At 41.3% G+C, this 12,842-nt stretch overlaps 1 protein-coding gene across 1 annotated transcript in view; it reads right to left on the bottom strand.

Moving 5' to 3' along the window:
- Positions 1 to 378: 378 nt before the first annotated feature.
- LOC105929458 (protein tyrosine phosphatase non-receptor type 14) overlaps positions 379 to 12,842 on the bottom strand; it is a 53,018-nt gene continuing 40,554 nt past the window's right edge. Inside the window, exons 13-20 of the mRNA XM_036147427.1 lie at positions 11,047 to 11,501; positions 9,704 to 10,945; positions 6,786 to 6,926; positions 5,845 to 6,063; positions 3,793 to 3,921; positions 2,406 to 2,640; positions 2,141 to 2,304; positions 379 to 1,995 (exon numbers count right to left, since the gene is read on the bottom strand). Of these exons, the coding sequence (XP_036003320.1) occupies positions 1,867 to 1,995; positions 2,141 to 2,304; positions 2,406 to 2,640; positions 3,793 to 3,921; positions 5,845 to 6,063; positions 6,786 to 6,926; positions 9,704 to 10,945; positions 11,047 to 11,501 (2,714 nt within the window). The 3' untranslated portion in view covers positions 379 to 1,866. The remainder of the gene's footprint in view (positions 1,996 to 2,140; positions 2,305 to 2,405; positions 2,641 to 3,792; positions 3,922 to 5,844; positions 6,064 to 6,785; positions 6,927 to 9,703; positions 10,946 to 11,046; positions 11,502 to 12,842) is intronic.

The raw sequence follows: 12,842 nt of genomic DNA, 5'->3' as shown, positions 1-12,842 counted from the left end.
GTTTCACTTTTGCAGACAGCTTTGCTGTTATAAGCAAAAAGATGTTAGAGTGGAATTGATGCTTTCAGCTCACAAGAAGAGTGGACGTCCCTCAGATCTGAGGATGTTTGGCACCGCCAGAGATCTGGCATCCAGTGTGAAGTTTTGGGTCGCTCTGTGTTGCTCCACGCTTTCATCTGAACCGGCACGGACATTTTCATGCACTAGAGAAAAAATATCTTTACTCTAAAACAAAATAATGATTTATGGTGAAAAATAGTTTTAATATCAATATCAATAGGTACATATAATACGGAATAAGGTTGTTTAATAATTTTAGCAGGAATAAGGCTGTTAACAAGTCAGAGAATCTCACAGAGAACCAGCTCAATTCAAGGCCTCAGTCTTAAAGAAAATAAGGCTTTTATTGCATAATAAGCAAATACAACAGTTTCATACGTGTGTGGGGAGAGAAAAACAAAACTGAATGCACTCAAAATGCATATACAAAAACATATATACATATAATTTGAAGCATATTTTGGAGTTGTTTTTTTTTTTGTCAAAACAAAAGAAGGTGGGGCAAAAATTAAATATAAAACAAACCGTGGAATGCCGTGTGGGAAATACTGTTGAACAGAAAAGAAGTGCAACAAAAACCATTGAATGTCAAAATATTATAAAGCTTATACATATCTGAGAACGTATACTAAAATATATACACAGAAATGTAAAAACGCATGCATAGTTTATGTTTCGGTATTGTAAGGTTACCAAGTCAATAAAAGGAAACTATATATAACATTTTGACATGAACGTTATGTACAGAGTAATGGCGGACATGCTTGGTTTAGTTCAGAATCAATTCAGAAAGGCAGAAACATATTGGTTGAACATATATTTTAGGTTTTTTTTTTTTTGTTTTGGCAAGATACTTTGTGCTTCTTACACTTTTCAGAATAATCCGAGAGATTAAAACATTTGAAATTTTGAAGCGAATAATAAATATTAGTTTAAAAAATTTGGGTTTTGAACAAATCACTTTTCAGTAAGGCACCGTTGTAAAACCATCAATTGTCTTATGTCGAAGCACTTTAGCGTTTTATTAAAAAAACAAATATATTATTTCTGAAATGTACTTCTGAGGGTATGTATAGGCTCATTACAAAATGTCTTAACTGGCAAATCTTCACATGAAAAATCGAAGAAATCTTAAGAATGTTTTCACACGAAGTAGAACTAAAAAAAAAGATTAAGACAAGTTCAGAAGAACGGCATGCCTGCCAATGGCGAAGTGAAGGTGACCACAGTCTTCATAGAAATAAATAAAAACATTTGTTACAATGTGGTTGTCAATATTTGCTGCATCAAGCAATATTATGATAAAAACAACTGAACATTTATACTCAGTTTGGCAAACGACTGAAAATGTAGTTTTGAGTAGTAATACTGCTGCCACCTACTGTTCATGCAGCATATCGCAAGTTCTAACACTGGCTTTACAAAAATCATTTTAAAAACATGTAGCAGGTAGGAAAATCTCCCACGTTCACACTCGCAGCAACAAGCTGCCGGTTCACCTGACCCACATGGAGACGATGCATTTACATGTATGATCAACAGGAAAAAAAAAAAACAGATACAGGATGCAACGGAAATAAAGAGCTAGATCTGAATATGTGGTGGAGAAGTGGTTAATCTTTTTTATACACTTTTTGAGAGAAGTTTTCGTTACAGTCCACTAAAACGCATACAAACTGCTTAGTGGAAAGCTCAGTGAGTCTCTGTGTCTTCTTCTAATCGGCCGTCTAACCCTAGGAAGCACCGTTCTCGTCGTCTGGCGGCATCACGCCACTTCCTGCGGGTCTGAACGCTGTGGGGTCCAGCTCAGATGAGGCGGGAGTTTTTGAGGAACTGTATGAGCACCTGGTAGACAAACTTGTACTGGGAGATGGTCTGCACCATCAGCATCCTCTGCTGCCTCAGCTCTGACAGCATGGTGGGAACTTCCACCGGCTGAAAGGAGACAACAGATGTTAAGTCATAAAAAAAGATACATAAAATTCCCCCGATGTCCCTCTTGTAATTTACACCTCGCTGATTCATGCAACACACCGGAGGACTTCTGACAGCGACGTAGGTACCGCCATCATCTACAAACCTCATTGTGCTCCAGGCAGCTGATCATGAGCTCGGCGAGGATCACCACACCGGTACGACCCACGCCAGCACTGCAATGCACCACCACCGGCGGATTGAGGCTCTTTGAGGTATCCAGCATGGAGTTGGTGTGCCTCCTCACCGACTGAATCTGCTCTAAGTAGGCTGAAAAAAAAAGAAAGAAGAAAGACGATTTTTTTTTTTTTTTCTGGTGGGTGGATCCTTTAGACGTTGGTTAATGAAAGCACTGATTGTGAGACACTCACAGAGAAATCCAGGCACATATTCAGGACAGCCCTGCTCAGGCCAGTCAGTGTACTGCAGGTGCCAAACCGTCCTCTCTTGGCCCGACAGCAGGTGTTTGACCTTCAGTCCCGTCGTGGCGTAGCAGTTGTACTCTGTGCGAAACTTGGTGGTCACCTTAAACTTGCCGTAAGTGGCCGAGTTGTGTTTGGAGCCCAGTTTGGGCCAGTAGCGGTGACTCTTGGACCTGCCGCCCTCCTGGGTAGAAGATTGATATGGTTGAGGAGAGAGGACAAGAGAAGAAGGGAACGAGGCAAAACCGAGGTAACCACTGGTTCAACAAAAATCTGAAAAGTGTGGTGTGCATTGGTTTTCAGGCCCTTCTGGAGGAGCTGCGATAACAAACAGCTCGGGTGGGAAGCCGACAACAGGAAAACTACTAGTTGAGCACTTCAAAAATCTGTAATTTAGAGAAAAGTAGCATGAATTAAGCTATTGTTGAAGGAGATCTAGAAAAAGTGCTGATATTTGTTAACAGGCCAGGTAGGGCCCTCTGTTCTGTGTGCTTTAGATGTGCCACCTCTCCAGCTAAGCTGATTTAAATGACTGCATTACCTCCTTAGCATGAGTCCCATTGATGCAAAGGCCTGTTAATCACCCATGTATGTAAGCCTGGCAGGAAGCAGGAGGGGAAAATCTAAAATATGTAAGGGCCTGATCCCTACGGTTGGGGACCTCTGATGTAAGGGACGTAGCAAACGTGGATGAAGTAAAGTGATACCATAATTGAACTATTTTTGCCTACATAAAAATGCAATATGTTTACCATCTTAACTCTGAAACATGGTGGTGGCAGTATTATAATGTGGTGGTGCTTTTCTTAGGCAAGGACAGGAATGCTGGTCTGAATTGATGGGAAGATGAAGAAAACCTGTTGAAAGGCTGCAAAGGATTTGACTGGAAGTCCACCTTATTCACAACTCTGAACATATAGCCAGCAGATCAATACTTTAGATTAAACATTATCTGTTAGAATAGTCAAAGTCCAGACTTAAATCCATCCAATATGACTGACTATCACCTTGAGCAATTTTTGAAACAGGATATTGGCAGAAAAATGTCATTTCTGGATGTCCAAAGGTGGGGAAACATACCTATAAAGATTTGCAGTTTTAATTGCAACACAGTTCTAAAAAGTATTGTCTTTTTTGGGCTCAGTACGCCACACTTTTTAGATCTTAATTCGTTTAAAAAAAAAGTTTATTTCCATTTCCTTCCACTTCGCAGTTATGCACGATCACATACAACGCCATTAGAATATATTGAAGGTTGCGTTTGTTATGTGGCAAAAACATAAAAACCCTCAAGGGGCGTAGATATATAAAGATATATATCTTTATGTGCTTTTACCTCCTCTGCAGTGACCATGGCGATGACGTTGACGCCTTGTTCCCAAATCATCTGCCAGAAGTCTCCAGAGGTGTTGGCCAGCGGGCCCTGGGTGGCTATGTAGTGCCACTCCTCCCCTCTGATCATGACCTGAGAACGCCGGCAGACACAACCAGTGAGCGGTCATTGGAACAGCTAATACATTTCACCGTCTTTAAACAAAAACACTTCTTTGTGTCGGACTAAGTCTAGATTAGAGTAAATTTCACACTTAAAAGTCGCCATATCGTGTGAAAAATACTGACAGTTATCTCAGCCACCTCTAGAGGGCAGTAAAGGGAGATCTCAATTAAACCAAAGGTCTTTATCTTACAATCTTTTTTTTAATGAGCACCTCTCAGCTGATTCTTCAAGCAATCTGCTGATTATAGCCAGAGTAAACAAATCCTTTAAAGCCAACATGAGAAGGTTACAGAGGTGCTTCACTCAGACTCACTGAATAGTCAATAAAATATATACTGTATCTTCTACAATTCGCTGTCTACACATTGTTTTTAACTTGGCATAATACACGTTGCTTAAGATGCTTGAAGTTTAGACAACATTCTTTAGTAAAACCAAGAACTTGGAGAGCTTAAAGTCCTGAAATATGTTTCATTGGCTGCTTTCCATGCTGTCCTCCAAACCAATACCCAACCCATTACAGATTACCAGAACAGTTTATTAAGTTTATTCTCTGTTTTAATCTAGGTCACATGACCTTTTGTTCTAAAAGTTAGACGGATGAACTTGAATTTGGGGTTTTACAACTGTTAGATGCGCCTTTCTTTATTACTAGCAAAAATTGCAGTTGTGTAATTGTTTTTATATAAATTTACTTACAATGACAACTGAAATAACCAAAATCCAGAATGTCTTGTTCACAAAACATACATTTGTTTCCGGCAGAAACAAAGTAACAGTCAATAACTCTGGAAAGCTCCGATTTCAGTCAATGCACAGTGTTACTTACGGTAGCATGGAAGTAAGATAATTACTATAAGCAATAAAAAAAATATAATAATTACTAAGCAAATAATAAAATAACTTAAAATACAGTTAAATAAAGATGATAAACATAACAAATAGTAAATACGCTTAATTACTGGTAAAAAAAAAAAAAGATAACAAACCAAAATAAAATAAAGCAAGAAAATTAACTACGATTAGAAATAAAATGATTAAAATAAGATGAGTAAGGCTATCAATTAAACAAATAATAATAATAATAGTAATAATAATAATAATAATAATTCTTATCAGGAAGGTACTTTAAGTTATTAGGGAGGTACTTTAAGTTACTTTAAGTGCAATTAGAGGGAGAAGGGGTATGAAAATAAGTTTTAGTTCTTTGTACCCCTTTTCACACAACTTATATTAATCAATAATTGATGACAGATATCACGATAAATATACTGACAAGTTTATTTAGAGGCAAATTTTGTTTATCTCATTTCTATTTATGTTCAAATGATTTAATTGAATCGGGACAGAAAATTTTATTTAATGTTTACCAATTACTTTTTAGGTGGTACTTGGTTGTTTGTTTGAAGTATTTTATTTTTTATTATTATTATTTAATTTCTGAAATTGATTTATTTATTTGTTAAATTTGTCTGAAATAAATTCCTTTCATTCATTCATACATACATTTTGAAGAAATTGCTTAAATTAAAATAAAAAATTAAAAATCTTTAAATTGGGTTAAAAAGGTCAGGAAGTTTGTGTTAGACTTGAATCTAAAGGAAGATAGCTCATGTCAAAACCATAATTTTTTAAAATGTGCGGAAGGACCTTGAATTATGTGACCTCGAACTTGAATGAGCATATATATATTACTGTTACCTTTATTCTCAATAAATATCTAAGTATATTTGTATCTGCTTAAGCTGTTTTTTCTACTTTAGGAATGTAAAAAAAAAAGAATAAAATAGTAAACTTTATTATGAATTCATTAAGTGTGGAAAACTTTTTTTTTTCTAAACTTTGTGCACAAAATAGATTGCTATCCTCTTACTCCTATAGATGACGCACCTTGATATGCGAGGCATTAATGTAGCCCGTGTTGTTCTCTTTGTTGGGTACCAGCTCGACCCGATTCTCCTCATACGGGACGACGTCGCGGAAACGATTGCGCTCCGCGTTTTCGGGCAAAGTCGCTGTGGTGAGGAGGCAGTCGCTCCTCTTCTTGGGCACCTGCTCGTACTCTGTGAAGACCCGGTCCTCCTCCAGCTTCAGCTCCAAGGTTTCACACTGAAGATGAGATGGAAGAGTATTTCACATACCATCTATATCTGGGAACCTGAAACGTTCAAACCTCATTATCACAACTGAAAGTAACGCAGAAGTCTTGATGATTCAGTATTAAGGTAGTATGTGTTTATTAGGCCGGTCATGTCTGGGAGAGAGGAATATCTTTTCTTTCTTTTTTCCTCGCCCGCACTCTCTCCCGGGTCACATTCTTTGCATAGCAGCCGGCCCAGAGACGATAAGCTGCACCGTGCCATGCGTTCCACAGCCCACTTTGGGGATTGCCCCCGTTAGCCTGGCAACGGCCTGGGACAAAAACTGGGTTTCACAGCCCGGCAAAGGCAAAAACGCAGCAAATAGGCCAACCAAGAAGGGACATTTCAGATTTAGATTTCACACAAATGTGGCTAAAAATTTAGGATAAAGCGCTTGAAGTGTAGCTTGAAGTGCCGTATAATAGGCAGACTGTTTTATTCCAAACCTACTTTGTGTGACTGAGATTCAGAAAGAAGATAAAACATGTTGTGTTTTATCAGCTGTGTTAAAAAGCACAGTAAGTTCTCCTGTGAAACAGCAATAAAACAAGACTATAATTTTCTCACATTGTCTGCCAATCAGTAAAACAAACAAGCAACCAGCATGGAGGACATTGTTCTACTCCTTTAAGACGCACAGCGGTTCAGGTGTCGAAACCGTTTAAGGAAAGCAGAGGTTTTAGATTTTACCCTTTCGTCCGACGTCGACTTGGCGCCCTCTTCGGCTTGACTCTTGGCGACGGGCATCCTCGACACGTAAAGGCCGTTGAGCGCCGCCATCATCAGCGGCCTCCTCATGGAGTCCACGGACATCTTCTGTCTTTCCAGCGTCTTCAACAGAGAGGAAAATCCTGGTGTCATGGTTACTGGAAGCGAATGCAGGTGGACTGCGCGTGGAACACGAACACAAGGGGCCGTGGAAAATTTCACGACCGTTTGAGGTTTAAATCTGGCTACACCTTTCTTTTGCCCAAATTTATCCTTCATTTACCTACACGCTTTTAATTGTCTCTTCTCCTTTTTTACCTACCTACCTCTGCAGCTTCCTTTTGTCCACTTTTGTCAACCTGACTCTTTTTCTTGCAGCCCAACTCTGAACAACGTTGCACAGTCCCTCCTTCCACCAAGGATTACCTCGCCTAATCTGCGATGCTATTAAACCCCTAAGAAAGCCCCGCCTCCTTCATACTCTGTGGACAGTCAAAACAACAGCTTGAGGGGTTTGAGGATGGGGAGGGGGTGATAGATTGTGCTTATTAGGCAGATCAGCAGGTGGAAATACGGGCGAGCAGTTTTGGACAGGAGTAAACCATTTCAGGGAGAAAACTTCTAACCAAAACCTGCATCCAGGTCAGTCGAACAGAGGGAGGTTTGTCACTAGCAGCCGATTAAATCCATACCAGGACTCAGGTGCTGCGTCGACCGCACAAGAACGCCCGACTGGAGGAATAATCTGTGGGATTAGCGTGGGCATTTGGCTGCCTGTGGGGATTCAAAGGCCATTGCTGCCTTGTTACAAGCTGAAACCAAGCTTACTGCTGTTCAACACCAGTGTAAAACCAGCAAGTAAATAGCAGACAATAACATTAAAAACTGTGCCAGTGCGGGTTCATATATCCCAGAAAGGATGTATCTCAGTCTGAATAACAGATATTTACAAACTATACTGTTCGGTTCAGACTGATATGGTTCAAAGGCAAAGAATTACAGATGATTTGCATCTTAACTGAGGATTCAGGACATCGAAGGACAATTTTAGACTAACGGATCCCAGCTAGTTGATCTGAACTTATTAAACGTGCATGGCCACGTTATTTGACTCTTTATTTTTCAATTTATATGTCAGTAGCTCACTCTGGTTGCCTATAAAGTTTTTTATCAAATATTTTCACGTCCTGCTGGCGTATTAGTTGTTATTTTGGTGTTTTATGCTTTGTTTTCGCTCAGGTTGTTAGTGAATAAAGCCTTTCGTGTTTATTTACAATTTTAACAGAAGTACGCACTGCGCATGCGCAGCAGGGGTAAAAACAAGGGAGTGGCTAACGGCTATTAGCATCTCCAGGCAAAACAATGAAGAAAGGTCCAAGATCCAGTGGAAAAAAACGCAAAAAAATACATTATTCCAAGAGGGAAAAGACTGGAATGTCACTGGGAATATAGTATGAATTGGTGTGTGGGGGGGGGGGGGGGGTATCAAAAGATTATCAGGATGGTGGCTTGGTGTACATAACCTTATTTTATCATGATCAGACGATTTTGAGGCTTTTTAAAAAGCTTATAACGTGCTTATTCCTACCTTTTAAGTAGGAATCTTTGAAACAGTTTTTTTCTTGAGTAATTAGCTACCAAGTCTAAAATTGACATCGACACAACCTTCGAAGCATCCATCCCTTTCGATGTAAATTTTTTACAGCCATAAACTTTTGTTTTTTTTACTAGGATGTTTAGCAATAGCCTAACACAAATAAGTGCAAAAATGTTAAGCAGAAACCTTTTTGGGGGGCAAACCTTTGCATTCATGGCCCTTTACCCATAAATATGATTAAGTGCAACCAACAGCCTTCATAAATTACCTTATTGCTATCAATTTATAGCAGAGTTATGTTACACAGGAATCCCTAAAGCTTTGAACATCTTACAAGTACTGCTTAATCCATCACTCAAAATGTAAGGAGGATGAGACAATAAAATATAAAATACATGGTTAGGGGCGCCGTATATGGGCGAAAGGTTCCAAAGGTTCCCCCAAATGTTTGTTTGTTTAAGTGTATGTGATGGACGGTTGTACTGGAACTGATTTTTCGATTGCAATGCAAATTGTAACTGACAATAAAATTTGATTGATTGATTGATTGATTGATTGATTGATTGATTGATTGATTGATTGAAAAAGAAAATTTTACATATTTATATGAGCTTTTGGGATTATTTTGATTGTTTGTCATAGGGCCCAAAATTCCTGGCAGCACCCATGTAAAGGGTCCCTCCACCTAAGCTACCAGGCTGGGGAAGGGGAGCATCAATCAGAAAAACTGCTAGGAGCCTCATGGTTACTCTGGAGGAGCTGCAGAGATCCACAGCTCTGGTTGGAGCAGGAACTGGGAAACTGTTCAAAGTTTATAGGAAGACGGATGCAGCTACATATCTGAAGAAACCCTGTTAGAAACTGCAACGTCTTAAAACCGGAGCGAAGGTCCGGCTTCCAGCAGGACAATAATCCTACACATACAGCCAAGGCTACAATGGAATGGGTTAGATCAAAGCATATTCATGTGTTCGAATGACCCAGTCAGATATTTAGACATGAAATAGCTGTTCTCAGAAGCTCGCCATCCAATCTGAATAAGCTTGACCTCTTCTGCCGTAAGGGCAAAGATTTATTTTCTGTATTTCCAAAGCTGGTAGAGATATGCTCCTAAAGACTGGCGGCTGTAATTGACATAAGCAGGCTGAATACAAAGGCAAAAAGCTTATTCTACTAGTATTTCTTCTGGAAAAAAAATTGAAAGCCGTGAATAAGTTTCCTTCCATGTCTCTCATATAAAACCCAGATGATATTCATTAAAGTTTGTGACTGTAGCACAACAAAATGGAAAAAAAGTTCTTACCCTTTGAGCAATCTCCCTCTCCACTATGCTGTCTTCCAAAGAGAACATCTCAGACACTGGCCTCTCTTTAACCGGCTCCTTCCTCACCCTCTCCTTCACACTGGTCAGGTCTGGTTCTGAAATGGATGGACCTAGTACCGCTCCGTTCACCCCGCTCTGATCCCCTCTGGTCAGCGTCCCGCCGCCGCCGGCACCGCCCCCGGCCACATGGCCGCCGACACCCTGTGCCTGAGTCAGGTCCATGGGTCCTGGGTTGCTGTATGGTGCCTGATTGTGGTTGAGGTGGTGAGCGGCGCTGTGACTGGGAGCACGGATCTGAGCGCCGGCGGCAGTCCGAGGAGGGCCCGGGTACTCCGGAGGGGGTTTGTTAGGCAGTTTAGCCAGAGCCGCCTGGAGCTGAGCACTGATGCTAATGTTCTCGTTGAGGCCCGGGATCTGAACGTCCAGCTCAGGCCTCTCCTCTTCCTCCTCCTCCTCTTCACTCTCACTGCTGTGTATGAGCATGGTGGCATTAGAGAGAGTCTTTTGATGCTTGTAGGCCACTGCAGCAGGGGGCGCCACTGTAGCCTCCGCTGCGTTTTGGACAGGTTTCTGCACGGGAAGCTCCTTTGGCTGCTGGGGCGGGGGCTGCGGTTGCGGCTGAGGTTGGGACTGAGGCGGGGATGGCATCACGTGCTCCCTGAGAGTATTCCTTCGATGAAGGGCAGAGTTCACGCCCTTCATTGACAAGCCTTCAACGCCACCTCCCCGCATGCTGCTGCTGAACTCCATGCTGTGCCTCTTGTCCAGGGCGGACCGGTGCTTGGCGCCTGCGGTCAAAGGTTCACTGACCTCCTGCAGGGACTGATGCACCACAGCCGAGCTGTCCGGCTGGAAGGTCTTCACTGACAGTTGCACCATGCGGGTGACCAGCTCCGGGCTGCTGCCCCCGATGCAGCGGTGCCGGTGGCTGGCTAGGTCCGGCGTGCTGGTGGCCGGGCGGAAAGAGCTGGAAGGATAAGGTGGTGGAGGGCGCGACATGTGGTTTCTTAACATATTCGCAGTAGTTGCGTAACTTCCCATGCTGGCCCCCTGTTGTTTGGTGTTTGCGAGCTCTGGCGTGCTAACAGTATGAGAGATGGAGCTTCCCACATCCCCATTGCTGTCTGCGACGCCGTTAACGCAGGGAGAATGACACGGACCCTGGCTGCTGGCCGGGCCTCCCGAATGGTGCCCGTGGGACACTGGCTTACTGTAACTAATCTGTAATAACGACAGTTAAAGAGGAAAAAACCAAAAAGGTGAGGTTTGTTTTAACCAGAATGTGAAGAAAAAAATGTTAGAAATCCAGAACTTAGCTCTACCTGCGGGGTGTAAGGTCCAGGGCTGGGGCCCAACCCATGGTAGGGTCCCCTCTCTCTCATTTCCGGCTGGCTATACACCAGAGCCTCTGGCTTGCGATAAGCGCAGGCATTGCTAATGTTCAAGCTGCGCAGCGACTGGCTGTGGTGGTCATGGTGAGCGGGGACTATCCTCCACTTCTGCCGCATGACCGCGTCATAATCAGGTGTGGGCCTGTACGACGGAGCGATGATGGCGCTATGGCGGTGGCTAGGGATGTAGTCGGGACGCATGAGCTCGCTGCCCGGGATGCTGAGGTTGGACGACATGGGCGACGCGGGGATGAAGGTCTGCGACCGGTTGAGGGAGCTCAAACTGGGGCTGCTGTACATGCTTCCATTGGGCACGGTCCCATTTCTGAAAGTGAGGTCAAGACTGGTCTCTGACTTGTAGTAAGGGTCTTCATGGAAGATGCTGTCTGCAGGACACAAAAGACAATTGTCGGCTACTGAGCACATGGATTTTCAATATATTTAAAGACATGCTGTGATGCTCATTTAGAGATAAAGAATGTCCCTTTGGGTAATAAGACAAAATAAATGCCTTACAAAACCACCCAAACATCAGTGCAATCAAATGAGATTTATGAATTATACAGAACAGAGAGTAATTTGAAGTGGAACAAAATTGTACACAAACTTCAAATCTAAAAAAAAAAGGGAACATGCGTTGTGGAAAACCAGCACTTATTCCCTGAACACACAACCCCCACTGCGAAACTTGGTGGTTGCAGTATCATGGGGCAGGGATGTTTTTCTTTACCCGATAAAGGGAAGCTGGTCAGAGCCGTTGGGAAGATGGATGCAGAAAAAGAAAAACAGGGAAAGCCTGAGAGGCTGCCAAAGACCTGAGACTAGAGTGGAGGTTTGCCTTCCAGAGGGAGAGTGACCATAAACAGAAAGCAATAAGATCACTTGAAGTTTGTGGTTGTAACATGACAAAATGTAAACAAGCTCAAGGGCTAAAAAACATTTTGTACGGATCAGTTCTAACATCTTTACCCATGTTAGAACTGCATTTTAATGCATCCAAAACAAATCTGGCGACATGGCTGAAGATGTGAAAAGCTCTCCTGCTCATGTCGAGTAATCTCGTATAGAAAATGCTTTTGTTTCAACAGCAGAGGACAAAAAACCTAAAGTATCAAATCTTCATCTACAGGAGAAAAAAAATTAAAGACAACAAAGATATAATATGTATCCTGAGCTTAATATTAGGATAACAAAAAAAGCATTTTATATCTATTCATGACCGTACTAATTTGCTGTGCAACATTTTTATAGAGTAGAATATTAACACAGTCTGTGTTTGTATGGTTCAGTACTTAGTACAATAGTATAGTATTATATATATATATATATATATATATATATATATATATATATATATATATATATATATATATATATATATATATATATATATATATATATAGTATTTAGTATATATAGTATATGTTAAATCCTATAAAACATAAAAATACTGACAAGCAGCAACAGATACCTCCAATGAAAGAAAGCAGATATTTCCAGATACGCTGTATAAAAGTAACAAACATTAGATCAGGTCATAATTTTCCAGCTTTAGGTTGACAAATGTTTTAGAGGTTTCCTTTACTGCTTTCAACTAATTCAGCGGTTTACACGCAAAAAAAAAAGGTCAATGTGATCTTAAATGATTTGTAAAAGCCCAAATGAATGATTTATGGCTTTTTGAGCTACTGGTTTAATTCGCAACATTTGAGTTAAATGAAGAAACA

The sequence above is a fragment of the Fundulus heteroclitus genome, chromosome 15, assembly GCF_011125445.2.
Source record: "Fundulus heteroclitus isolate FHET01 chromosome 15, MU-UCD_Fhet_4.1, whole genome shotgun sequence".
Classification (NCBI taxonomy): domain Eukaryota; kingdom Metazoa; phylum Chordata; class Actinopteri; order Cyprinodontiformes; family Fundulidae; genus Fundulus; species Fundulus heteroclitus.
Note: the sequence above shows the minus strand (reverse complement) of the source record. Positions and strands in the feature narration are given on the sequence as shown.